Source organism: Vombatus ursinus, unplaced genomic scaffold (genome assembly GCF_900497805.2).
Source record: "Vombatus ursinus unplaced genomic scaffold, bare-nosed wombat genome assembly UNPS02014793.1, whole genome shotgun sequence".
Classification (NCBI taxonomy): Eukaryota; Metazoa; Chordata; class Mammalia; order Diprotodontia; family Vombatidae; genus Vombatus; species Vombatus ursinus.
Window position 1 is genome coordinate 9,605,828 of NW_020954571.1, and position 23,491 is coordinate 9,629,318.

General features: G+C 35.9%; 1 protein-coding gene and 1 pseudogene across 11 annotated transcripts in view; both read left to right on the forward strand.

Moving 5' to 3' along the window:
• FNBP1 (formin binding protein 1) overlaps positions 1-23,491 on the forward strand; it is a 173,538-nt gene that overhangs the window by 106,580 nt on the left and 43,467 nt on the right. For all 11 annotated transcript variants that reach the window (XR_003569764.1, XR_003569765.1, XR_003569760.1 and 8 more), the window contains exons 5-6: positions 221-283; positions 659-763. Coding sequence is in view for 1 of the 11 variants with exons in the window: in XM_027869334.1 (XP_027725135.1) it covers positions 221-283; positions 659-763 (168 nt within the window). In the remaining 10 variants the exon portion in view is untranslated. The remainder of the gene's footprint in view (positions 1-220; positions 284-658; positions 764-23,491) is intronic.
• On the forward strand, positions 18,391-18,846 carry LOC114048442 (annotated as a pseudogene).

Genomic DNA, 23,491 nt, shown 5'->3' on the forward strand with positions numbered 1-23,491 from the left:
GGAAGGAAATTAAAAAAAAAATAGTTTAGCATATTAGCTAAATCCAACAGTATATGTAGTTGGGCTGGAAATTCTGGAACATAATTTCTTCAACTATTTAATCCATTTTACTGTTTTTTGGGGTTTTTTTGCTTATTTTGAATTTTTAAATTTCTTTTGATCACAAATTTATTTTCATATAAGACAAGATTTTTCATTTCTGTATTTCTTCTCCCTCCAGCATTTTCATGATGGTCGGAAGGCTCAACAACACATTGAAACTTGCTGGAAACAACTTGAATCAGTAAGTGAAATCCCCTGAAGAGATATATTTATAGACTCTTTCAAAGTGACTTTCATGGAATTTTATTTCTAAAATAGTTCTAAGATAATGTGAGTCCTAAAAGAGCATAATCAATATTATATTTTCTTAACAAGGAGTAATGTTGTATACTCACCTTCATTTTATTTTTTTCCTACCATCTCAGGATTAGACAACTTTCAGATGTTTGTCCTTGCATTTTATTGAAGCAAATGTATGTACATTTTAAAGGAAAGTTTACAACACTGATTACAACAAATTATCTTAGCACAGGTGCTCTTTATTGTGCTTAATTTTAAGTAATATCTTTTGCTTCTTTGAATCTAATGGCTTCATAATTACTTTTTTTTTTTTTAGAGTAAACGACGATTTGAGAGAGATTGCAAAGAAGCTGACAGAGCACAACAGTATTTTGAAAAAATGGATGCTGACATTAATGTTACAAAAGCAGATGTTGAAAAGGTATACTCTGTCATATTCTTTCTTTTACTTCCCTATTTGTCCTTGTCACTATTTGTCATTTTCTTGAATCTGTTCTCCCCAAAGTTCTACTTTCAAGCCCATAGAAAGCACATTATTTGTGATGTTTCTTCTTTGTTGTTATTACTTTAAAGTTCAGGATCTGAAATTCAGTAGTTCTTACCATTGTGAATTTAGGAAGTATATTTATTGTTTGTGTTATCAATAAGAAAAAAAAGACAAATATTTTGGTACCTTATGTGAAAAGTACGTAAGGATACTGACCTTATAATCTTCTAAAGAAAAAGTACCCTTCCTGTTAGAGTTGATTGCCAAATAAAACAGGAATCCCCAGGCACTAGACATTTCAAAATGCTTCTGAACTTTAGTTCACATATGAAAATGAAATTTTACTGACATAAACAGAAGTCCTAGAAATGTTCTTTTTTCTCTTCCATTTGTTCAGATTGGTAAATAACATTACTTTTTTTCTTTTTTAACTGCTAGGTCATTTCTCTCAATGGGCTCTTTGGCCAATTATGAGGGGTATGAAGAGCAGTGAAGCAAAAAAAAACAGTTGCTTCTTTCAAGGAGTTTGCAGTCTAGTGGAGAGACAGTAGGCAAACAAATATATACATACAAGCTTTATAGGGAATAAATAGGAAATGGGAGGTGGGAAGACACTAGAATTTAGAGGGGTTGGGAAAAACTTCTAATAAAAGATGAGACTTTCATTGGAACTTAAAAGAAGCCAGGGAAGTCAGTAGGTAGAGGTGAGAAGGGAAAGCATTTCAGGCATAAGGGACAACCAGAGGTGGAGTATCTGAGAGAATAATGGTAGGGAACAAGAGGTAAGAAGACTGAAAAGGTAGAAGGGGGCTAGATGATGAAGGGCTTTGTATATCCAACAGAGGATTTGTATTTGATCCTGGTGGTGATAGGGAGCCACACCTGCAATTTAGGAAAATTATTTAAGTGACTAAATGGAAGATGGATGAAAGTGAGGAGAAACTTTAGCAGGCAGACCCACTGGTAAGCTATTGCAATAGTCCAGGTATGAGGTGACAAGGGCCTGCATTAGAATGGTAACAGTGTCAGAGGAGTCAAGGCGGTGCATTGGATATGGTGGGGGATGAGAGCGAGGAATCAAGGTGGATTCCTATGGTGCAAGCCTGAGGGACTTGGAGGATAGTGTGGCCCTTGATGGTAACAGGGATTGGAAGAGGGCGGGGAACCTGGGGCCTCAAGGCCACATGTAGCCTTCTGGCTCCTTGGGTGCGGCCTTTTGACTGAGTCCAAGTTTTAGGAACAAATCCTTTTATTAAGGGGATTTGTTCTGGATTCAGTCAAAGAGCTGTACTTGAGGACCTAGAGGGCCACCTGTGGAGGCCACAGGTTCCCCACCCCTGTTTTAGGAGGAAAGATAATGAGTTCTGTTTTGGACTGGTAGAGTTTAAGATGTTTAATGGACATCCAGTTGGAGATGTGAGATTGGTAGTAAATAGGTACATTGAGGCAGGATAGCTAGATTTAAGAATCATTAGCATAAATATGGTAATCAAATACGTGGTAGCTCAAGTGAAATAGTATAGAAGAAGAGAAAAAGGCCTAGGACAGAACCCTGAGGGACATCTACAGTTAGTAGATGTAATATGGATAAGGCCAGCAAAAGAGACTGAGATGGATTGGTCAGATAGGTAGGAGGAGAACCAGGAGAGTGTGATGTCCCAAAAACCTAGAGAGAAGAGAATATTAAGGAGAAAGAGGGTTGAGAAAAGACCATGGATTTGGCAACTAAGAGATCGTTAGTAACTTTGCAAAGAGCACTTTGGGTGGAGTGATAAGGTCAGAAATCAGACTGTAAGGGGGTAAGGAGAAAGTAAAGGAGAAAAAGTAGAGGAACCTATTGTGGATGACTTTTTCAAGGAGTTTAGCCACAAAAGGCAAAAGAAATATAGGATAATAGTTGGGGGAGATGAAAGGATCAAGGGAGGGTTTTTTTCCCCCCCAGAATGTGGGAGGCATGGGCATGTTTATAGGCAGTGAGGAATGAACCAGTAGACAGGAAGAGATTGAAACTGACAGAATGGGGATGACAGAGGGGGCGGTCTTTTGGAGGAGATGGGATGGGATGAGGTCACATGAGCCTGTAGAGGGGACAGCTTTGGTAAGGAGTAAGGACACCTCATCATGTGAGACAGGAGTGAAGGAGGAGAGATTGCAGGAAGAGAGATGAGGGAGTTCACAGCAAAATGGCCTTAATTTTTTCTGCATGTAAATATGTGTTTAAGTAGAGAGTTTTTTCTTAGGTAGTTTATGTTTTCAGGTCTATATTCTGGTTCTTTTGTTCTTCCAAATGAACTTTGTTATTTTGGGTACCTCTTTAAAGTATTTCTTTGAGAGTTTGCTTGATATACCTGTAACTTTATAAATAAATTTGGCAAAACTGTCATTTTCACTATTTTGGCAGAGCCCAGGCACAAGTATTGAATATCTCTCTAGTTAATTTGTTATTCTTTATTTCTTTAAGCAATGAGTATTTTGTATCTCTATAGATTTTCACTATACTTTTGTGAATTGGTGCTAAGATTAATTATGCACCAAGGAATGGAAAGGAGGCTGACACAGAGCACCATGACAAGAAGCACTGAGGTGTAGACAGAGATCCTAGGGAATCTCTGATCTATCACTGGGTGCAGAAATGGGCACTTTCTTTCAGTTGTTTCTCCCTTTACTCAGTTTCAGGTTACAAATTCAGGGTGAGTAGAAGTGGTAATGAAAAAATGGGAACCTGTCTGTGTAATGAACAAGAAACAAGTTCCTGAAACCTGTGTGACTTTGAGTCGAGGAGCTGAGCACCAATTCAATTTTGGCTGTTAGCTCCCACATAAACCTGCAGTTACATAACCAGGGCAGAACTCCTAAACAAAGGGGAGCCAGCTTTTCAGTTGCTGTAAACCTGCAGAATCTCCCTGAAGGCTAACAATGATTGAGTCCAGAAACTCACGCACTAGCTGGCAAACCCAAACTTGCAGAACTAAAGAACATAGGACAGTGAACAGACTCTTGCTGGATCATATCATTTTGGGAGCACTGAGAATTTGCAGGCCCCTAGTCTGAGTTGTGAAAGCAGCAGGGCAAAGTAGAAATTGAAAGAATCCACCAGGTACCCCCCCAAAAGAAACCCTAAAATTTAAACTCCTAGGAATATTGTAGTCAAAATCTAGAACTCAGAAGTCAAAGAAAAAATATAGCAAGCAGCCAGAAAGAAGAAAGTTAAGTACCAGAGAGCAACAGTCAAGATCACACAAGAATTTGCAGCCTCCACTTTGAAGAAATGGAAAGCTTAAAATGTGGTATTCTGGAAGGCAAAGGATTTAAGATTACAATTGAAAATAACCTACCCTGCAAAACTGAGCATCATCCTACAGGAGAAAAATCCACCTGTAATAAAAAAGTAGACTTCAAGCATTTTTGTTGAAAAGACTGGAGCTGAGTAGAAAATTTGACATTCAAATACAAGATTCAAGAGAAGAATAAAGAGATAAACATGAGTGAGAAATAATAAAGAACTAAACAAAGTTAAACTATTAACATTTTTATGTGGAGAGATGATATCATCACCAAGGGTCTTACAGGGAGTCTAGAGGGCTTGGCTGTGATTCTGTTATGGTTTGGATGGTCTCAGAAGAAGAATCAAGTGTGGGGAAAAATAGTATATTGGGAAAAGGGGGAAATAAGAAGAATGGGGGGGAAATTATCTGACTTAAATGGGGCATGCAAAAAAGTTTATACAACAGAGAGGTCAGTGGCAGGATGGACAACATTCAAACCTCACTCTCATCTGAATTGGTTAAAATAGTGTAGAATATACATATATACACAGTTGGATACAGAAATTCATCTTACCCAGCAGAGTAATAGCAGGGAAAGGGGTTAGGAGAAAGGGAAAGAGTTAGGTAAAAAGGAAGGTAGATTAAGGGAAGCAGTGGTCAGAAGCAAAAGAGACTTTTTAAGAAGAAACAAGAAAAATAGAGAAGGAAAAGTATAGGAGAATAGGATGGAAATAAATATACAAGTCAGCAGTCAAAACTATGAGTGTGAGTAGAATCAATTCACCCATAAAATGGAAGAGGATAACAGACTGGATCAGAAAATGGAATCCAACAATATATTGTTTAAAAGAAACATGCTTGAAACAGAAAGATATATGGGGTTAAAGTAAGTGGTAGAACAGAATCTATTATGCATTAGCTGCAATAAAAAAAGGCAGTAGCAATCATAAGCTCCGAGAAAACAAAAGCAAAAATAGATCTAATAAAAAGATAAACATGGAAACTACATTTTGGTAAAAAGTACTACAGACAATGTATTTTTTTTTTTTGTAGGCAGTTGCTGTTAAATGACTTCCGCAGGGTCACACAACTAGTAAGTTGGTCTGAGGCCAGATTTGAACTCAGGTCCTTCTGACTTCAGGGCCGGTGCTCTATCCACTGTGCCACCTAGCTGTCCCGACAATGAATTTTAATACCAATACTAAATATAAATATATGTGTGCATATCTCAAATGATAGTAGCATCTAAATTATAAAAGAAAAGTTAAATGAGTTACAGGAGAAAATAAGACAGTAAAACTATAATAGTGAGTCTCCCCAATTTGCCTGTCAGAGACCTAGATAAATCTAACCATAAAATAAAACAAAAAAGAAGTTAAAGAAGTGAATAAAATTTTAGAAAAGTTAGATATTCTAAACCTCTGGAGAATATTGAATAGGGATAGAAAAGAGTATACTTATTTCTCAACTGTGCTTGTCATCTTCACAAAAATTGACCATTAACCATTAATACTTCATAAATATAGAAAAGCAGAAATATTAAATGTATCTTTTTCTGACTCTAATGCAACAAACAATTATATTTACTAATGGGCCTTTTGAAGCATAGAGTAAAAATTAATTGGAATCTAAATAATTTAACTTAATCCTAAAGAGTGCGTAGGGCAAAGAACAAATTATAGGAAAAATCGGTAACTTCATTAACAATCAATTTCATTAAATTGAGATCAATAAGACAACGTATCAAAATTTGTTGGATGAAGCCAAAGCAAAAGATATAAAAATTAACTTATTCAATTCATTTTCATTTCTGTGTATTACCAACAAAACCTGAATTAATAACTTCAACAAAACCCAGCAGGAAAAGATAGAGAAATTGTATTTAAAATATCTGCAAACAGTATAAAATGCTTGGGAGTCTATCTGCCAATACACAAACATGTTCTGTATGAAAACAATTTCAAAGCACTCCTCCCACAAATAAAAACAGATCTAAACAATTGGAGAAATAGTAATTGCTCACAGGTAGACCGAGTCAATATAATGACAATACTACCTAAATCAATTTACTTTTTCAATGTCATGCAATCAGACTATCTAAAAATTACTTTACAGAGCTGAAAAAAATAATAACAGAATTTATCTGGAGGAACAAAAGGCCAAGAATATCTAGGGAGTCAATGAAAAAAAAGTTGAAGGAAGGGGAACTAGCAGTAGTAGATCTCAAAATGTACTACAAAATTTTAATCATCACAACAGTCTGGTACTAAATATGAAATAGCATGGCTGATCAATGGAATAGATTAGATACACAATATATAGAAGTAAGTGAACACAGTAACCTAGTGTTTGCTAAACCCAAAGATCCTAGCTATCAGGGCAGAAAATAGGTATAGACCAATTTCACACACTGTCTCCCAAGATTAGTTCCAAACGGGTATATGATTTACACATAAAGTGTGACATAAGAAAATTATTAGTGCATGGAAAAAATATCCTGTCATATCTACAGATAGGGGAAGAGCTCATGACCAAACAAGTGATAGATTCACAGGAGGATAAATTGAATACTTTTAATTTCATAAAACTAAAAAGGTTTTGCAAAATAGAACCAACTAATGCAGCTAAAGTTAAAAGAAAAGCAGGAAACTGGAGGGGGGGGTCTTAAGATGCAGCATTTATCACAGTACCTTGCATAAAGCTTGCTCTTAATAATTTTTTATTGTATTATATTGTATATATGGAGAACTGAGTCAAATTTACAAGAGTAAGAGCCATTTCCCAGAGGTCGTTTTCAGAGGAAGAATTCCTAGCTATGATAGCATGTGAAAATATGCTCTCAATCACTAATGATTAGAGAAATTAGAATTAAAATAAATCTGATGTACTACCTCACACACGTCATCTTGCCTGAGATGACCAAAAAAAGGAAAATGACAAATACTGGAGGGAATGTTGGAAAACAATTACACTAATGCACTATTGGTGGAGCTGTAAACTAGTGCAACCATTCTGGAAAGTAATTTGGAGCTGTATCCAAAAAGCTATTAAGCTTTACTTACTTTTTGACCCAGCAATACCACAGGTGTGCCTGTACCCCAAAAAGATTCTTCAAAGAAAGTAAAGGACCCATGTGTACAAAAATACAGTAGTTCTTTTTGTAGGGGCAATGAGTTGGAAACTGAGGGGATGCCCATCAATTGAACAATGACTAAACAAGTTATGGCATATGATGTAATGTTTACTCTTGTGCTCTAAGAAGAGGATGGTTTCAGAAAAACCTGTAAAGATTTGGTGAACTGATGCAAAGTAAAATGAACAGAACCAGGAAGGCAATTTATACAGTAATAGCCATGTTGTAGCTGTAATCAACTGTAAAAGACTTAGTAGCTCTGATCAACACAATGACCCACTACAATTCCAAAGGACTTATGATAAAAAGATCTGTCCAGCTGCAAATAGAGAGCTGATGGACCAAGAGTGAAGATTGAAGCATATTTTCTTCCGTTTTTCTGTTTTTGTTTTGCTTTGCACGACTATACATATTTGCAATGGGTTTTGGTTTTCTTGCATTCTCAATAAGTGGGGAAGAGGAAGGGAATAGAGGAGATTTGGAAATGAAAATAAAATAATTGAATTATTTCAAACAACCACAAAATGGTTGTACTTCGTCAGCAGTATGCTAGTGTGCCTATCTTTGCACAGCCCCTCCAACACTGAATATTTCTTTTTTCGTCATTTCCAAATAATAACAGTTGATTCAGAGAAACAAATGATCTGAAATGTCAAGGGAAATAATGAAAAAATTAGGAATGAAAGAGGCAATAGCACTTCCAGATCTTAAACTATATAATAAAGCAACATTCATAAGAACTTTGTGGTACTGGTTAAAAAATAGAAATAGGACAATGAAACAGACTAGACAAAAAATAATTAGAGATAATGTAACTCAATAACGCTATATTTGTAAAACCTGAAAACAAAAATTACTTTGGAAGGAGGTTCCTATTTGATAAGAACTCTTGGGAAACCTACAAAACAATCTGGAAGAAAGTAGGCTTGGACAAACATCTTACACCATATTTTACAGTAAATTCAAAATAGATTTATGACCTGAATATTTAATACCATGTACTATTAAACAAATTAAAAGAAGCAAATCATATACTATTCACAACTATGGGTAGGAGATGTATTATTAACACAAACAAGGATAATTGCAAAAGATGAAATAGAAGATTTTGACTTCATGAAATTGAAAAGCATCTGCATAAATTAAATTAATGCCTCTACGATAGAAGGGAAACTGTTAACATAGGGGGAAAATCTTTGTACAAAATTTCTCATTCATATAACTTAATATAAAATTATTATGGTATTGCTAAAAATTGTTTATTCGTGGCATACATGATCAAAAATATTTAGAAATCACTGTATTGGATAACCATGAGCAGAGTGTATTACTTAGTCTAATTTTTGGCCTCTGGTTGTATACTTGGTTTGCTTGTTACTTGGGTTAGGAAGAAAAAGGTTATGAAAATGAATGGAATGTGAAATAATATTGCCAAACAGAGAGAACAGTGTTTTCTAAATGCATGTGTTAAACCATGTCGATAGTGAATAATACCCTTTGTCTTATTCACCCTTCCCTTGTGACTCCTTGCTGTTACATAATTTCTAAGTGCAAAATGGGATATTGTTTAGCATCAATTATAGTTGGTGGTTGCAAATAGCTGGAGAAATTGTAAATAGCTTAACTTATTTTTTGAAACTATAATATCAGTTTCAGAGTTTTGGTCTCTCAAAGAATTTATCTGCCAAAAAACAGACATACTTCTTTCAAAATCTATGGTATCTCCATAGAAGGGGAGATCTTGAATTTACTTTGCAGTAATGACTAGACTCCTGAGGAAGAAATGGGATAAAAAAAATCAGTTTTTAAATTACAAAAATACGCTAATTTATTTAGGTAAGAATTGAACAGAGTTAAACTGAAAATGATAAAGGAAATAAATTAGAATAATTAATCTGCCTAATGACCCAAGAAAACAAATGAATCTCAAATACTTAGGAAGTTCTGTTCAGTACAGTGAGCATACTTAAAGTTTGCCAGGCAGCAGCTTGGATTTAGTACTGCTTTAACAAAAGCCTCTAGAGTGTGTCAAATTTTTTGACCATTTGGGGAAGCAGTCTGTAGTTCATGAGTATTTTACTTATTCTACGTATAAGGAGTTGTACCAGATTATTTGTTTGTTTGGTCCTATTAGGTTCATATTTTTATTATATAACTTGGCGCTTTAAATTCTTTTTTCCCTCCTCATTTCTGTGCTGTTTCCAGCTACTTATGTTAAGAAAATATTTACTTTAGGGTGTGTGTGTTTTGTTTTATTTTAGAAAGCTATGCATTTGTTTTTAAAGGGGAAATTGTTAGTTTGAATGCAGGAAATCATCTCTGCAACTGTATTTTGATCTCTCCATCTTTTTCTCCTAATATTTTATTTAGAGGTAGAAAAAATGAAATAATATTGTCAGAAGAATGTCATTGTAGCTCTTCCAAGAATCAGCAACATAAGTAAAATTTAGATTCTCTAATTGTGCTCTTTGGGAAAAAAAATACAGTTTGGCTTGGGTCAGCTACCAAACACTCCAGGAAAGACATTTCTTTGCTCTGTTTTTTATGTACATCCTGTAAGCAGTCATATCTCTGTGGGTTTTTTTTTTAACCCTCTGTATATCTATACAGAACATCCTGCTGTTGGTTTCTGATCTTTGATGTTGTCTAGAAATGAGCAAATTTTCTTCTTTTGTCCCCTACAATAAGAAATGAGTTGTAATGGAGAGTTTGTAAAATTGGATAATGTCCCATTGTGAAACAAGCAGGAACAATAGATGTAGGGAATCAAGTTAGCTTATGTAACTGGAAGATCATGAATATATGGCAATTGGTAACAGGGAATCAAATTAGAGGACAACTTTCTATTTTTTCTTTAATGACCCAAACAAAAAAGTCTGTTAAACAGCACCCTTAAATTTTTTTTTTTAAATCTCTGTAGTCAGGAAATTTTAAGATAACTAATTTTGAACATTGCTAGGTTAGCACCCCCTAATATTGAAATATGGTAGGTTAAAACATTTTATCAGGGATATGATAAAAGTTTATCAAGCTCAGTTTATGAGCTTTGAGTAGTCTAAGTCCAAGTCTATAAGATAATCTAAGTCCAAGACTATAAGGTAGAAAATCTATCCATTTTACCTTAAGTAAATTTCCACAAGAGAAAAAAGCAAAAATACTAATATAGCTCAGAGAATTTGTTTTGCACTATAGTAACTAAAAAATAAAAATATTGACAATAGCATAGTTTACTAATAGTCTAAGAAAAGTTATTCAAATTTCAGGGATTTTTAAACAATAAACTATTTTTACCTTATGTAAATTGTTTTTCTTCCCCTGACATTCACAGAATGATTAGTAATAATAATTACTAATAATAATAATCAGTAAAAAAATTAGTAATAATATTTTTCAGTATGACTTAGTTCTGTTGAGAGAAAATTTGGATTTGGATGATTTGAATTTTGGAAGTAATTTTGAAGGTGTTTCTAGGGGCAGCTAGATGGCGCAGTGGATAGAGCACCCGCCCAGGAGTCAGGAAGACCTGAGTTCAAATGTGGCCTCAGACACTTACTAGCTGTGTGACCCTGTGCAAGTCACTTAACCCCAATTGCCTTTTAAAAAAAGAGAGACAGAGAGATGGCTTGACTCTCAAGTGTGTGATAGGGTTTTTTGGATGTATTTTCTTTAAGTTTTGACTATAGGGTAACTAGGTGGTGCAGTGGATAGAGCACTGGTCCTGGAGTCAGGAGAACCTGAGTTCAAATGCAGCTTCAGACACTTGACACTTACTAGCTGTGTGACCCTGAGCAAGTTACTTAATCCATTGCCATGCAAAAAACAAAAACAAAAAAAAAAAAAAAAAAAAAAAAAAAAACCAAAAAAAAAAAAAAAATTTTGACTACGTTTTTTATTTTCCTTTTTTTAATTAATAATTTATGAATTGTGGGGCAGCTAAGTGGCGCAGTGGATAGAGCACCAGCCCTGGATTCAGGAAGACCTGAGTTCAAATCTGGCCTCAGACACATAACACCAAATAGCTGTGTGACCCTGGGCAAGTCACTTAACCCCCATTGCCCAACAAAGGAAAAAAAAAAGTTAAAAAAAAAAATTTATGAATTGTGACTATCTTACCTACTTGTTTTGACCCAGTAACACAAAGATTAGAAACACTGGATTTATATTGAGTCTTTCTTTGGTTTACCATTTTATACATTAATGTTTCTGAATATCATTCAAGGAGAAACTTATTCATAATCTAGATGAAGAAATAGTGTGCTTTTGAATTGTTTCTCTAACCTCAGTTTCCTGTTGACTTTTACATTTAGTGCATTTTCCCTGTAGTAGATATTTTATCTAAAGAGTTGGATGGATAAACACTGCTTTGAAATTATGCTGTTAAAATGGATAAGGGCAAATGAGTCCCTGAGGAAATACTTCATTATATGATTGCCATTTTTTGGTCATCTCTGTTTGAAAATCTGATGCAAAAGTGTTATCATAGGGAACCAACCTATAAGAATGAAAGGGACAAAACATTCATTCTTTGTAGTGTGTCCCCTACTTAGCATTTTAAATGGCTTTTAATATCTTTTCTATCCATAGATTATAATGATAGATCTAGAATGTACCATGAAGTTCATCTAATGTTAATCCTTCATTTTATTTATGGGAGAAACTGAAAATAACATAATCCAATTCAAGTATTAATTAAGTGCCTGCTATGTAAAAGGCACTGTACTATGTGTTGGAGATACAAAGACAAAATGAAAAACAGTGAAGAAAATGACCCTTGCCTTCAGTAAGTTTCTTTTCTTTTGGATTCAGAGAGGGAAAGTAGTTGACTAAAGTTACACAACTGATTGTTAGCTCAGCTAGGATAGCGTTTAGTCAGCAAAGTAAGTAAGATTTTATTAAATGCCTATTATGTACCAGGCTCTGGTGATATAAAATCAAACCAATGTCAGGGAAGATAACAAAACATGTTTAAATACAGATGTGTATAAAATATACAAAACAGATAGAAAATGATTTGGGGAAGAAGGCGCCAGTGGCTGCAGTGACCATGAAAAGCTTGATGGATGTAGTATGGGGGTCTTACAGGGAGGGGCCGAGATGTTGGGTATCAGGAAGAAGTCCATCCAAGCTCTCTCCAAAAGATCCAAACTGAGAAATTCAAGGAAAAGTTACACTGAGTCATATTTCTAGCCCTGGCCTGTATAGAAGACAGAGAGAAGTCTATGGACACTGGTGATGAGTCTAGTAAGGAGACAGGCCTGACGGCATGAAGTATTCCAGGATAGGGACTAAAAGAGGACTGATGATTCGAACCTGGTCAAATAGAGGCCCCAAACCAAAATAGGTGCCAAATCTTGTACAGATTTATTGTTCACTACTTAGTGATCTAGAGTGGTCTGGGACCAAGGCCTAGGGTTGGCATTCCAGGGGAAGGAGCAATTATGGACTAGATCTATGTTGTGCACTGAGCAAATTGAGAAGTAAAATGCAGTTGTGTGACTATGACCCTAGAAACAAAAAATAGTTGCAGAGTCTTAGTTCCAGCCTCCAGCGCAGTTTGGAATCTGCAGAAGATTAATCAGGGCAGGAAACCCAGACCAAAGGGGAGCCTGCAGTTCTGTCACTCAAACTCATTAAGCTTTTCAGGTTGGATCAAAAAGGGGTTTAAAAGAATAGACAAAGAATTGTCTGTGATTGTGCTCTGAATGAGGAAGAGGGAAGAGGAGAGGCAAGCAGAAGCAGATTGCACGAAAACTAGAGCACTGGAATTGGACACACTCCTTCTGTTTCACCAGCTTCTTCTTTATAAACCAGAGGCAGAGATCCAAGAATGAAGTAAAAGGAAACCCAGCTTCCTGAGAGGTGATGGGCTCAGGGTGCAGAATGAGACAGACATTTTCTTTTTCTTTTTTTTTTTTTTTGCTTTCAGTGTTAGGGGAGTAGTGAGAGGAAGAGAAAATCAATATTTATAATTGACAAAGTAAAATAATAAAAGTTACATAAAAAAAATATGGCACTTCAGCTAAACCTTGAAAGAAACAAGGGATTCTGAGAGATGGAAGGAGGAAGGGCGTTCCAGGAATAGGGGCCAGCCAGTCTAAAAGTATGAAGGGAAAAGAGAATAAACATATTCATATTGTCTATGATGTGCCAGGCACTATGCTAAGTGCTTTACAAATACCCATTTGATCCTTACAATAACCCTACAACATAGGTGCAATTATAATCTCCATTACAAGGTATAAAGGCAAGAGATGGAGTCTACTTTTGAAGGACTTTACCCCAAAAGTTTTTATTTTATCCTGAAAATAATAGGGAGCCACTGGAGTTTATTGAGTAGCATGACAACACCCAACTTGTGCTTTAAGGAAATCATTTGGACAGGTATAATTAGAATGATGATCTGGAGAAGGTAGAGACTTGAGGCAGGTAGTCCAATTAGGAGGTTTTTCTCAGTTGTTATGAGGGCTTGAGCTAGGTTGGTAGTTCTGTGAATGGAGAGAAGGGGACATGTTGGAGAGATGCTGTGGAGGTAGAGGTGATAAAGTTTGGAAACTGATGGGCTGTGTGGGGTGAGGGAGGGTGAGGATTTGATGATGACTTCATAGTTGTGAATCTGGGTGAGTAGAAGGTTGGTGACTCCACAGAAATAGGACAGTATAAAAGAATTGAGTTTTAATTTTTGTTTGTTTTGGGGTTTTTTTGCATGAGGTTTACGGTAAAGATATTAAATTCTATCCTTGACATTTTAGAATTTGAGATGATTATGAAACATTCAGTTTCACATTAGGCAGTTGGGGTTGTGAAACTGGAGTTCAAAAGCAAAACTGAGGCTAGATATACATCTGGGATTCGTCATCTTAAACATAATTAAATCTATGTGAGATGAGATGGGGGAAGAGAAAGAGAGAGAGACAGAGAAAGACAGAGAGAGAGGACAGAAAGAAAAGAAAAGGTCTCAGGATGGAGCCTTACCCTATACCCACAGGGGGACTGTTGAGAGTGATGATCCCATAACGCAGACTGAAAATGAATATGGAGACAGGTAAGAGAACCAAAAGAGCAAAAAAATGAAAACATAGAAAATATCCAGGAAAGTAAGGTGATGGGAAATAAAGTCAAATGCTGCAAAGAAGTAAAAAAATATGACAATTTAAAAAAGACCATCAGACATGGTAATTTAGAGATTATTGGTGACTTTGGAAAAGATTGTTCCTGTATAGTGATAAGGTCAGAAGCCAGATTGTAGCAGATTTAGAAGAAAAAGAGAGGAGAAGAATCAAAGACAGCAAGATATAGCCAGCTTTTCTAGAACTTGAGCCAAAAGGAGCAGGAGCAATATAGGAAAAAAGCTTTAAGAATTGATATTGTCTAGTGAGGGTCATTTATGGACAGGTGAGATGTAAGCAAATTTGTAGGCAATAGTCAGAGACTGAACATTAATGGTGATAATGCTAGTGAAAATTTTCTGGAGAAGGCAGAATTAGGTAGTGCCAGGTAAAGCAAATGCAGTCTTAGAATGGATTAATAGAAGTATCATATAATAAGCAAGGGAAATAATCCTCACATTTCACAAAAAAAGAAAAACAAAAAAATTGAAGCAGTTTTCTGAGAATTTCTTCTTTTCCCCTCCTCATCTCCCATTACTCTTCCCCCATTGTCTCTTCCTTCTTTCTCAGATGATGATGTGGCCCTTCCCCTGTATAAGCACCCTTGATCCCATTCTTTCTTATCTTCTCCATTAGATTGTCCACACTATCATTCCCTTTCCTTTTTTAATCTTGAAGTTCTCCCTATGTACTGGTTCTTTCATTGTTGCCTATAAACACATTTGTGTTTCTCATATCCTTAAAAAATTCTCACTTGATCCTACCAACTTCACCAGCTATCATAGTTGTTGTAGTTGTCATTTCAGTTGTGTCCAACTTTTTTTTTAGAAGTGATTTTATTTTTATTTTTTTAAATTAATTTATTTTGCATTATCAACAATCACTTCCATAAGCTTTTGATTTTTTAATTTTTCTCCACCTTCCTCCCCAAGATGGCGTGCAATCTGATATAGGCTATACTAAAATATCCCTATTAAACATATTTTCACATTAGTGAGGTTGTAGGTAAGAATTACAACCAATAGGAGGAACCAACAGAATGTGTCCAACTTTTTGTGACCCTATTTGGGGTTTGTTTTTTTTTTTGGGCGAAGATATTAAAGTGGTTTGCCATTTCCTTCTCTAGTTCATTTTACAGATGAAGAAACGGAGGCAAACAGGGTTAAGTGACTTGTCCAGGGTCACAGTCTGAGGCCAGATTTGAACTCAGGAATATGAATCTTCCTGACTACAGGCTTAGCATTCTATCCACTGTGCCACTTTGTTGCCCTGTCATGCTATATGTTTATCATATTTTAGTTTTTAAATTAAACATTTTCTCTCCCTCCCATTCCAAATTACAGAAAGAAGAAAAGCCAATATGTGCATTCCAGCAAAGAGCATTACTTCATTGGCCATGCCCAAAAATATTTTTCTCACAATGCATCTTTAATTCATCTGTGTCAGGAAGTAGGGTAGAATTCCTCCTCATCCATCCTTTGAAATCATAATTGGTCACTGCGTTGATTAAAGTTCCTAAATCTTTCTACGTTTTTTGTCTTTACTATATTGTTATCTTATAAATCATTCTCCTGGTTCTGCTTACTTTTCTTTGCATTAGTTTATATGAGTCCTCTTATGTTTCTCTGAAACCATCCAATTAATCATTTTTTACAACACAATATTATTTTATTATATTTTATACTGTAGTGTGTTTAGCTGTTCCCTAACTGATAGTCTTCCCTTTAGTTTTTCTGCCTTTACACAGTTTAATAATTTTTGGGGGACAATTACAAATGACTTTTCAGAGTGGCTGTACTACTTCACTGCTTTTCCAACAGTGCTTCAGTGTGTCTGTTTTCTCCATGGCCCCTCAACATTTCCTTTTTTTGTCACTTTTGCCAGTTTGAAGGGTGTAAAGTGGAACCTCAGTTACTTTAATATGCATTTCTCTAATTATTTGGAGTAATTTTTGAGAACTGCTTGTTCATATCCTTTCATCATTTATCTATTGGAGAATGGTTCTTAGTCTTATAAATTTGAATCAGTTCCTTCTGTATCTTGAATATGAGCCCTCCATTAGAAAAACTTGTTGCAAAGATTTTTCTCCTTTTTCCTACTTCTCTTCTAAATTTTTATTCCATTAGATTTGTTTTGCAAAAAAAAAAATAATATTTAATTTTAAAAAGTATCCATTTTATCTTCTGTGTTCCTCTCTATTCCTTGTTTGATCATGAACTCTTATCCATAGACCTGAAAGATACTTTCTTCCTTGATCCTCTAATTTATTTGTTTTAAAATATATTTTATTTGTTTAAATCAACCAAAATCTATCTTCTCACCCTCTCACTCCTCAATCAAGAACACAAGAAAAACCAAACTCATTACAAATATGTATAGTCAGTCAAATCAATCAAAATACATTGGTTTTATCCAAAAAAATACTTGTCTCATTATCAGTGTCTCCCTTGGGATATAACTCCAATAATGAAGTCTCTGGTTCAAAGGTTATAGTCATTTTAGACACTTTATTTGCAAAATTCCAAATGGTTATACCATTTCACAGCTCCACCAACAATGTATCAGTGTGCCTATCATACCACACCCCCTCCAACATTGACTATTGCCAGTTTTAGTCATTTTTACCAATTTGCAGAGTGTGAGTCAAAATCTCAGGGTTGTTTTGACTTGCATTTCTTTTATTATTAATGATTTAAAGCATTCTTTCAAGTGGCTGTGCATAGTTTGTAATTCTTCCTTTGAGAACTGTTTGTTCATATCCTTTAACCACTTATCTGTTGGAAAATACTAAAATGATCTTATTTATTTTTATTAGTTGCCTTTAATCCCTTAAAAGTTGCTTTGATCTGCAGTCTGACTCCATCACTTCTTTCTCTGGAGGTGGATAGCCTCTTTGATCATGAGTCATTTGGAATTGTCTGGGATCATTGTATTGGTGAGAATGCTAAGTCATTCACAATTGATCATCAAATAATATTGCTGTTACTTCATAAAATATTCTGTTCAATTCACTTTGCATCAATTCTTATAAGTTTTATCAGGTTTTTGTGAAATCTTCCCTTTTTTTCCCCCCAACATTGCTAAAATGGAAATAGGTTTTGCATAATTTCACGTATAGTTCTCAATGAGGGGCCGGAGGAAGCAAATTTACAATTTAAAAAATTTAATAAATGTTAAATAATAAATTTAGAAAAATAAAAGAACATTTTGTATTTGAAAAAAAATATGGAGAAATGATTTGTTCAGTCTGAACCCTAACATCAAGAGTCATAGAAGGAGTCCAAGGCCTGAGTGGTTCTATTATATCTTAATGATCTTAAGAATGGAAAGAGAGAAGAGGAAAATACTGAGGAGGAAAAGAATCAGGAAGGTTAGGGGAAATTATTTCATACAATCAGGCTGAACAAGTAGACATACAGATGAGGAGCAGGTGGAGGGAATGACTGACATTTAAACCTCACTTTTATCTGAACTGGTCAAAAGAGGGAAGAACACATAAATACACACATTAGGGTACAAGAATACATTTAATTCAATAAGGAAATGTGAGAGGAAAAGGTAGAAGTAGGGAGGGAGATTGAGAGAGGGTAGACAAAAGGAGGGATTAATTCTTAGCAACCAAACTCTAAGGATGTATAAAAACATTTATAGCTCTTTTTAATGTAGCAAAGAATGGGAATCTGAGGGGGTGCCCCCAAATTGGGGAAATCAATGAAGAGTTTTTCTAGACTTCATCTTATTGTATATCAGCAGTCATCAAAACTATCTGGTATTGCCAAAAAAAATAGAGTTAAATCAATGGAACGGACTAGACAAGGGAGAATTAGAAACAATATAACTTAACAACATATAATAATAATAATATAAAAACTTAATAACACAATGTTTGATAAAATTGGACGACATAAATTACTTAGGAAAAAACTCATTGCTGGGAAAACTAGAATACATTCTTGTAGAAATTAGGCTTAGACCAACACTTTACACCATATTCTACAATACATATGTTACCTTAATATTAACAATCATTTTTAAAAATTAGAAGAGACTCTCTTTTCTCTCGGCCCAGAAGATGGTAGCATGGGTAAGTGCTGTGGTCTTCGTACTGCTAGAAAGCTCCGAAGCCTCAGGAGAGACCAAAAGTAGCATGACAAATAATATAAGAAAGCTTATTTGGGCACTGCCTTGAAGGCCAACCCATTTGGAGGAGCATCTCACGCAAAAGGGATTGTCTTGGAAAAAGTTGGTGTGGAAGCCAAGCAGCCCAATTCTGCCATCCGGAAGTGTGTGAGAGTTCAGCTGATTAAGAATGGCAAAAAAATCACTGCCTTTGTTCCCAGTGATGGCTGCTTGAACTTTATTGAGGAAAATGATAAAGTTTTGGTTGCTGGATTTGGTTGCAAAGGTCATGCTGTTGGTGATATTCCTGGAGTCCAATTCAAGGTTGTAAAAGTTGCAAATGTTTCTCTTCTGGCCTTGTACAAAGGCAAGAAGGAAAGACCAAGATCATGAAAATTGTATGATGTCTTTGTCATAGTAAAAAAATTTTCATGTAAAAAATTAGAAGAGAAACAGATTAAATATCTCTCACAACTATGGATAGGAGATGTATTCTTTTCTTTTGGAGACGTCTTAGATCCTTGCATTACTGAGAAGAGCTAAATCTATCAAAATTAGTCATCACACAACATGGCAATTACTGTGTACAACTTTCTAGGAGATGTATTCTTAACTAATCAAGAGGTAAAGGCAGTTTCAAAAGATAAAATAGATAACCTGGATTACTTAAACCTGAAAAGCTTCTGTATAGACAAAATTAAGGCACTAGGATAAGAAGGAAGTGGTCAAATGGGGGGGGGAAAGTATTTGTAGGTCATGGGAAGTGAGTAGGTTGAGTAATTGACTGATTAGGCTGTTGGAGTTAGAATCAGTATGTATTTTGAAGACTCCAGATATGAGGACAGGAGTTGAAAAGGAGAAAAAGAAAAGGTGAGCCATGTACCAAACTCATTGAAGAAGAAAGGGGGATGATCTGGATGTCTATAGATAACAACTACTAGGATTTTGATTGGGTAATAGAGATGAATCCCATGAACCTCAAAGGAGGAGAGGTTACTGAATGATCAAAGTAGGGAGAGAACCTGGAAGTGGCATTGGGGAGTAAAGGAATACTTCAACTCTCCCACCTCAACCAGTGAACTGAGAGAATGAATGAAGTTGCAGTCACTCCTGAAAAGAGTGGCCAAGAATTCTATGTCATCAGAAGGGTGCCAGGTATCTGTAGGAGCTAGAAGATAGGAGTAAGAGAGGAAAAGATTTAGAATGAAGGGAAGTTTGTTGCCTATAGAACAGGCATTCCAGAAGGCACAGTGGAAGGGAAAGATGATGCTTGGTTGGAATCTTGGGGAGAGGTAAGACGAATGGAAATAAAGAATTCAGAGTGGGGCAGGATAGGGAATAGGGTTTGAATGATGGCCTACAGGAGTTCAAAATTACTGGGATGTGTAAGTTATGACTGGGTGTGAGACTGCTCATCACTGAATGGAAGGTGCCACTCTTCTTCCCAAGAGAGTCTTGAAATCAGGCTGGAGATAAGTGTAACATGAGATAGAAGGCACAGAGATAGACGGTCAAATGTGAGGCCCTGTTTCATACTCCTCCTCCCCTCTGATGGCTGTCGATTAGGCTAGAAAGGGTATAGGAAGAGATAGAGTCAAATCTGCATAGTAGGAGATGGAAGTCCTACTCTTCGGTGACTTTCCTCTTTACTGAAGAGGCGGGTACAGCAGGAGATGGAAGACCTAAGGCAAAAGGGAAGCTTTTTCCTCATTGCACGGGAAGTTCTCCACATCACTGTTGAGAGATCAGGCTGGCAGGAGGAGATGGGAGTTGCTTTGTGTTGGCACAAATGGGAATTAGCCTAGCCTGGTCCCTTGCCACCTTCCTTCGGGGGACACAAACAGAAGGAGATGGAGGTAACTTGGTTAAAGGAAGGTCTGGCTTCTTCTCTTGTTCATTTATTCTACCTGTCAGACCATTTTGCAGTCTTCTTTGCTGGTTCTTCATTCAGATCACACTCTTTAACTATCAGTGTCTCACTAGCTTCTATCTTGGACCCTGTCCTCTTTTCCCTCTGTACTACACTTGGTGATTGCATCAGTTCCCATGGATTTAATTACCATTTCTATATATGTGATTCTGGAACCTACCTATCCTCCCCTGTCCTCTCTGCTGACCTCTAGTCTCTCATCTCATACTGCCTTTCATATATCTCAAACTGGATTTCCAGCAGATATCTCAAACTCAATATGTACAAAACTGAATTCATTATCTTTTCCCCTAAATCCTCCCACCTTCTACCCTCTCTATTACTGTAGAGGGCAACACCATCTTCCAGAGTTAGGGAACCTGTGACCTCGAAGCTGCAGTTTCCCCACCCCTGTCCAAATCCTTCAGGTTCACAATCTATGAGTCATCCTCAACTCCTTACTATCTCTCACTGTTCCTTTCCACTATATCCAAGCTGTTGCTTGATTTCACCTTTGCAACACCTCTCAAATAAGATCCCTCTCTCCTCTGACATTGTCACCACTCTAGGGAAGAATCTTGTCACCTCATGTCCAGATTATTGCAATAGTCTTCTTGTGTGTCTGCCTGCTTCAAGTCTTCCCACTCCAGTGCATCCTCTATTCAGCCACCAAAGTAATTTTCTGAAATTGCAGGTCCAACTACATCACCCTTCCCCTACTCAAGAAACTCCAGTGGCTCCCTATCACTTTCAGGATTAAGTACAAAATTCCATATTTGGCATTCAAAGCCCTTCGTAACCTAGACCCTTCCTACCTTTCCAGTCTTCTTAAAACTTTACTCCCTTGCATTTTGATCCAGTGACACTGGATGTTGTTCCATGAACAAGAAATTTCATCTTTTAGCTCTAGGTACTTTTTCTGTCTGTCTCCCATGTTTGTAGTACTTCTCCCTCATCATCTTCTACTGCTTTCCCTGGCTTACTTTAAATCCCAAGTAAAATCTATCTTCTACAGGAAGTCTTTCCCCATTCCCTGTTAATTCTAGTGCCTTCCCTTTTTAAAATTATTTTCTATTTATCCTGCATATAATTTGTAATTATTTGTTTGCTTGTTGTCTCTCCCATTAGTGAGCTCCTTGATGGCAGGCACTGTCTTTTGCATCTTTTTGTATCCCCAGAGCTTTGCACAGTGCCTGGCACATAATAGGCGTTTAATAAATGTTTATTTACTGCCTGAGGATTCCCATAGAGCGCTGGCGTGGTCGATGCAACTAGGTCAGAAGAGTGACAGTGGATAGATCACTGGGCCTGGAATCAGAAAGACATGAATTCAAATCCAGCCTCAGATACTTACTAGCAGTGTGACCCTGGACAAGTCATTTAACTGCTGTTTGCCTCAGTTTCATCATGGGGATAATAATAGCACCTACCTTCTAAAGCTGTTGTGAGGATCAAAGGAAATAATAATTGTGAAGTACCTAGCATGGTGCTTGTTACAAAGTAAGTACTATATAAATGTTAGCTACTACTACTAGTACTACTACTACCACCATCACTACCACTACTGGCAAGAGTATTGCCAACATTCTGGGTCCAGAGGTTTTGTCTTTGGTGAAAGGTGGGAGAGATGGTAGGTAGCCCTCCTCAGCCCATAACTCTTATTGCACCAGAAGTTATACAGTAAAAAGACTTGAAGTTTGCTTGTGAATATGAGCATGAGAAAGGTTGCAGCTTGTGAGTTATTGTGATGTGATGTAGTTTTGTGTTGTCTTGCAGATGAAATCAAGCATAAACAAACACAAAATTCATGTTATGCTTAAATTGGTCCCTAGTATATCAATTGCATTGGAACACATTCACGTTTTTTAAAACAAGCATTAAAGCAGAAATAATTGTAGTCAATTTTTTGTGCTTATAACTCTTGCCAGCTTCTGGCTAATATATCCTCATTTAAGATCTTTTTAGATTCTTATTTCTGGATTCTGTGATTAACTCATTAAAAAAATTTCATACATTCCAAAAATAACCTAGTGTCTTGCAGAAAATACAGTATATTTAATGCTCATCGGGATGGAGGAAAAGGAAACAGGCGAGAAGTCATCTGAAAGTTTTTTTCAGAATTCAGTGGAGAAATTAAAAAAAAACTTTTGGAACTGAAATGCTATATCTCTTTGAAAAAAAAAAGAGCAGATTTTTCAGAGCCACATAAAAGGAAATGAGAAACAGTAAAATAATTCTAGTCTTCATTTAGTTATAGGCAGAAGAAACAATACTGTTTAAAATATAATTGCTAATTGGTTGTGTCTTTTTAAAATATTTTTTCTTAAGTCTTAATGTTAGGAAAAATCTGTTTGTAATAATGAGTAACTGTCTTATGATTCAACAATGAATTCAGAGATGGATTTTTATGTTGTATTGTTCAAATAAACAAGCAACAGTCTGGGAAAATAAAAATAGGGCTTCCATGTTAGAAGTTCCCTAGAACAATAGTATGTTCTTACGTGGTAATATAGAATGGGATTCATGAGTGATTATTGATCTATAGCAGCTGGGCCCTGCTGAAGAAAGAATAAGATGCTACTGTATTCCTGCTGTGACCCTGTTAGAGTTTGATACATAATGGCATTTTTATGTTGCTTTTTAGTTCATTTCTAATTTTTATAAATGTACAGACATTCTGTAGCTATAGGAAAAGATTTTTAGGTAATCTGTTAATAACTTTATATAAATTTTGTATTCAACAAAAACCCTCGAGGTGATAATCTTCCTTACCATAAAAACTAAAGATCCTCCCTCAGAAGAAAACTTATCTCCTTTTCTTCTATTCAGCAAACCTTTTTGTCTTGGTTTTGTCTATTACTCCTTATTCAGCTACTTCAACTCACATCTAGTATTTTCTCATTACGATTCCATATCTACATTGGAAACAAAGTACATCATGAAACAATCATGTTAATACCCTTTTAAAAGCAATTATACAGCCAAAGGAGAACATAAAAAAGTTACATGATATAGGAGTTGGAAGGAGGACTAGGTCCCTTGCTAAATAGGTAGAGCTCTGAAACTTCTTGTTGCCCCTTGTTAGTTAAATATTCTATGATTTTATATTCAAAGATTTATTGTCAAGGA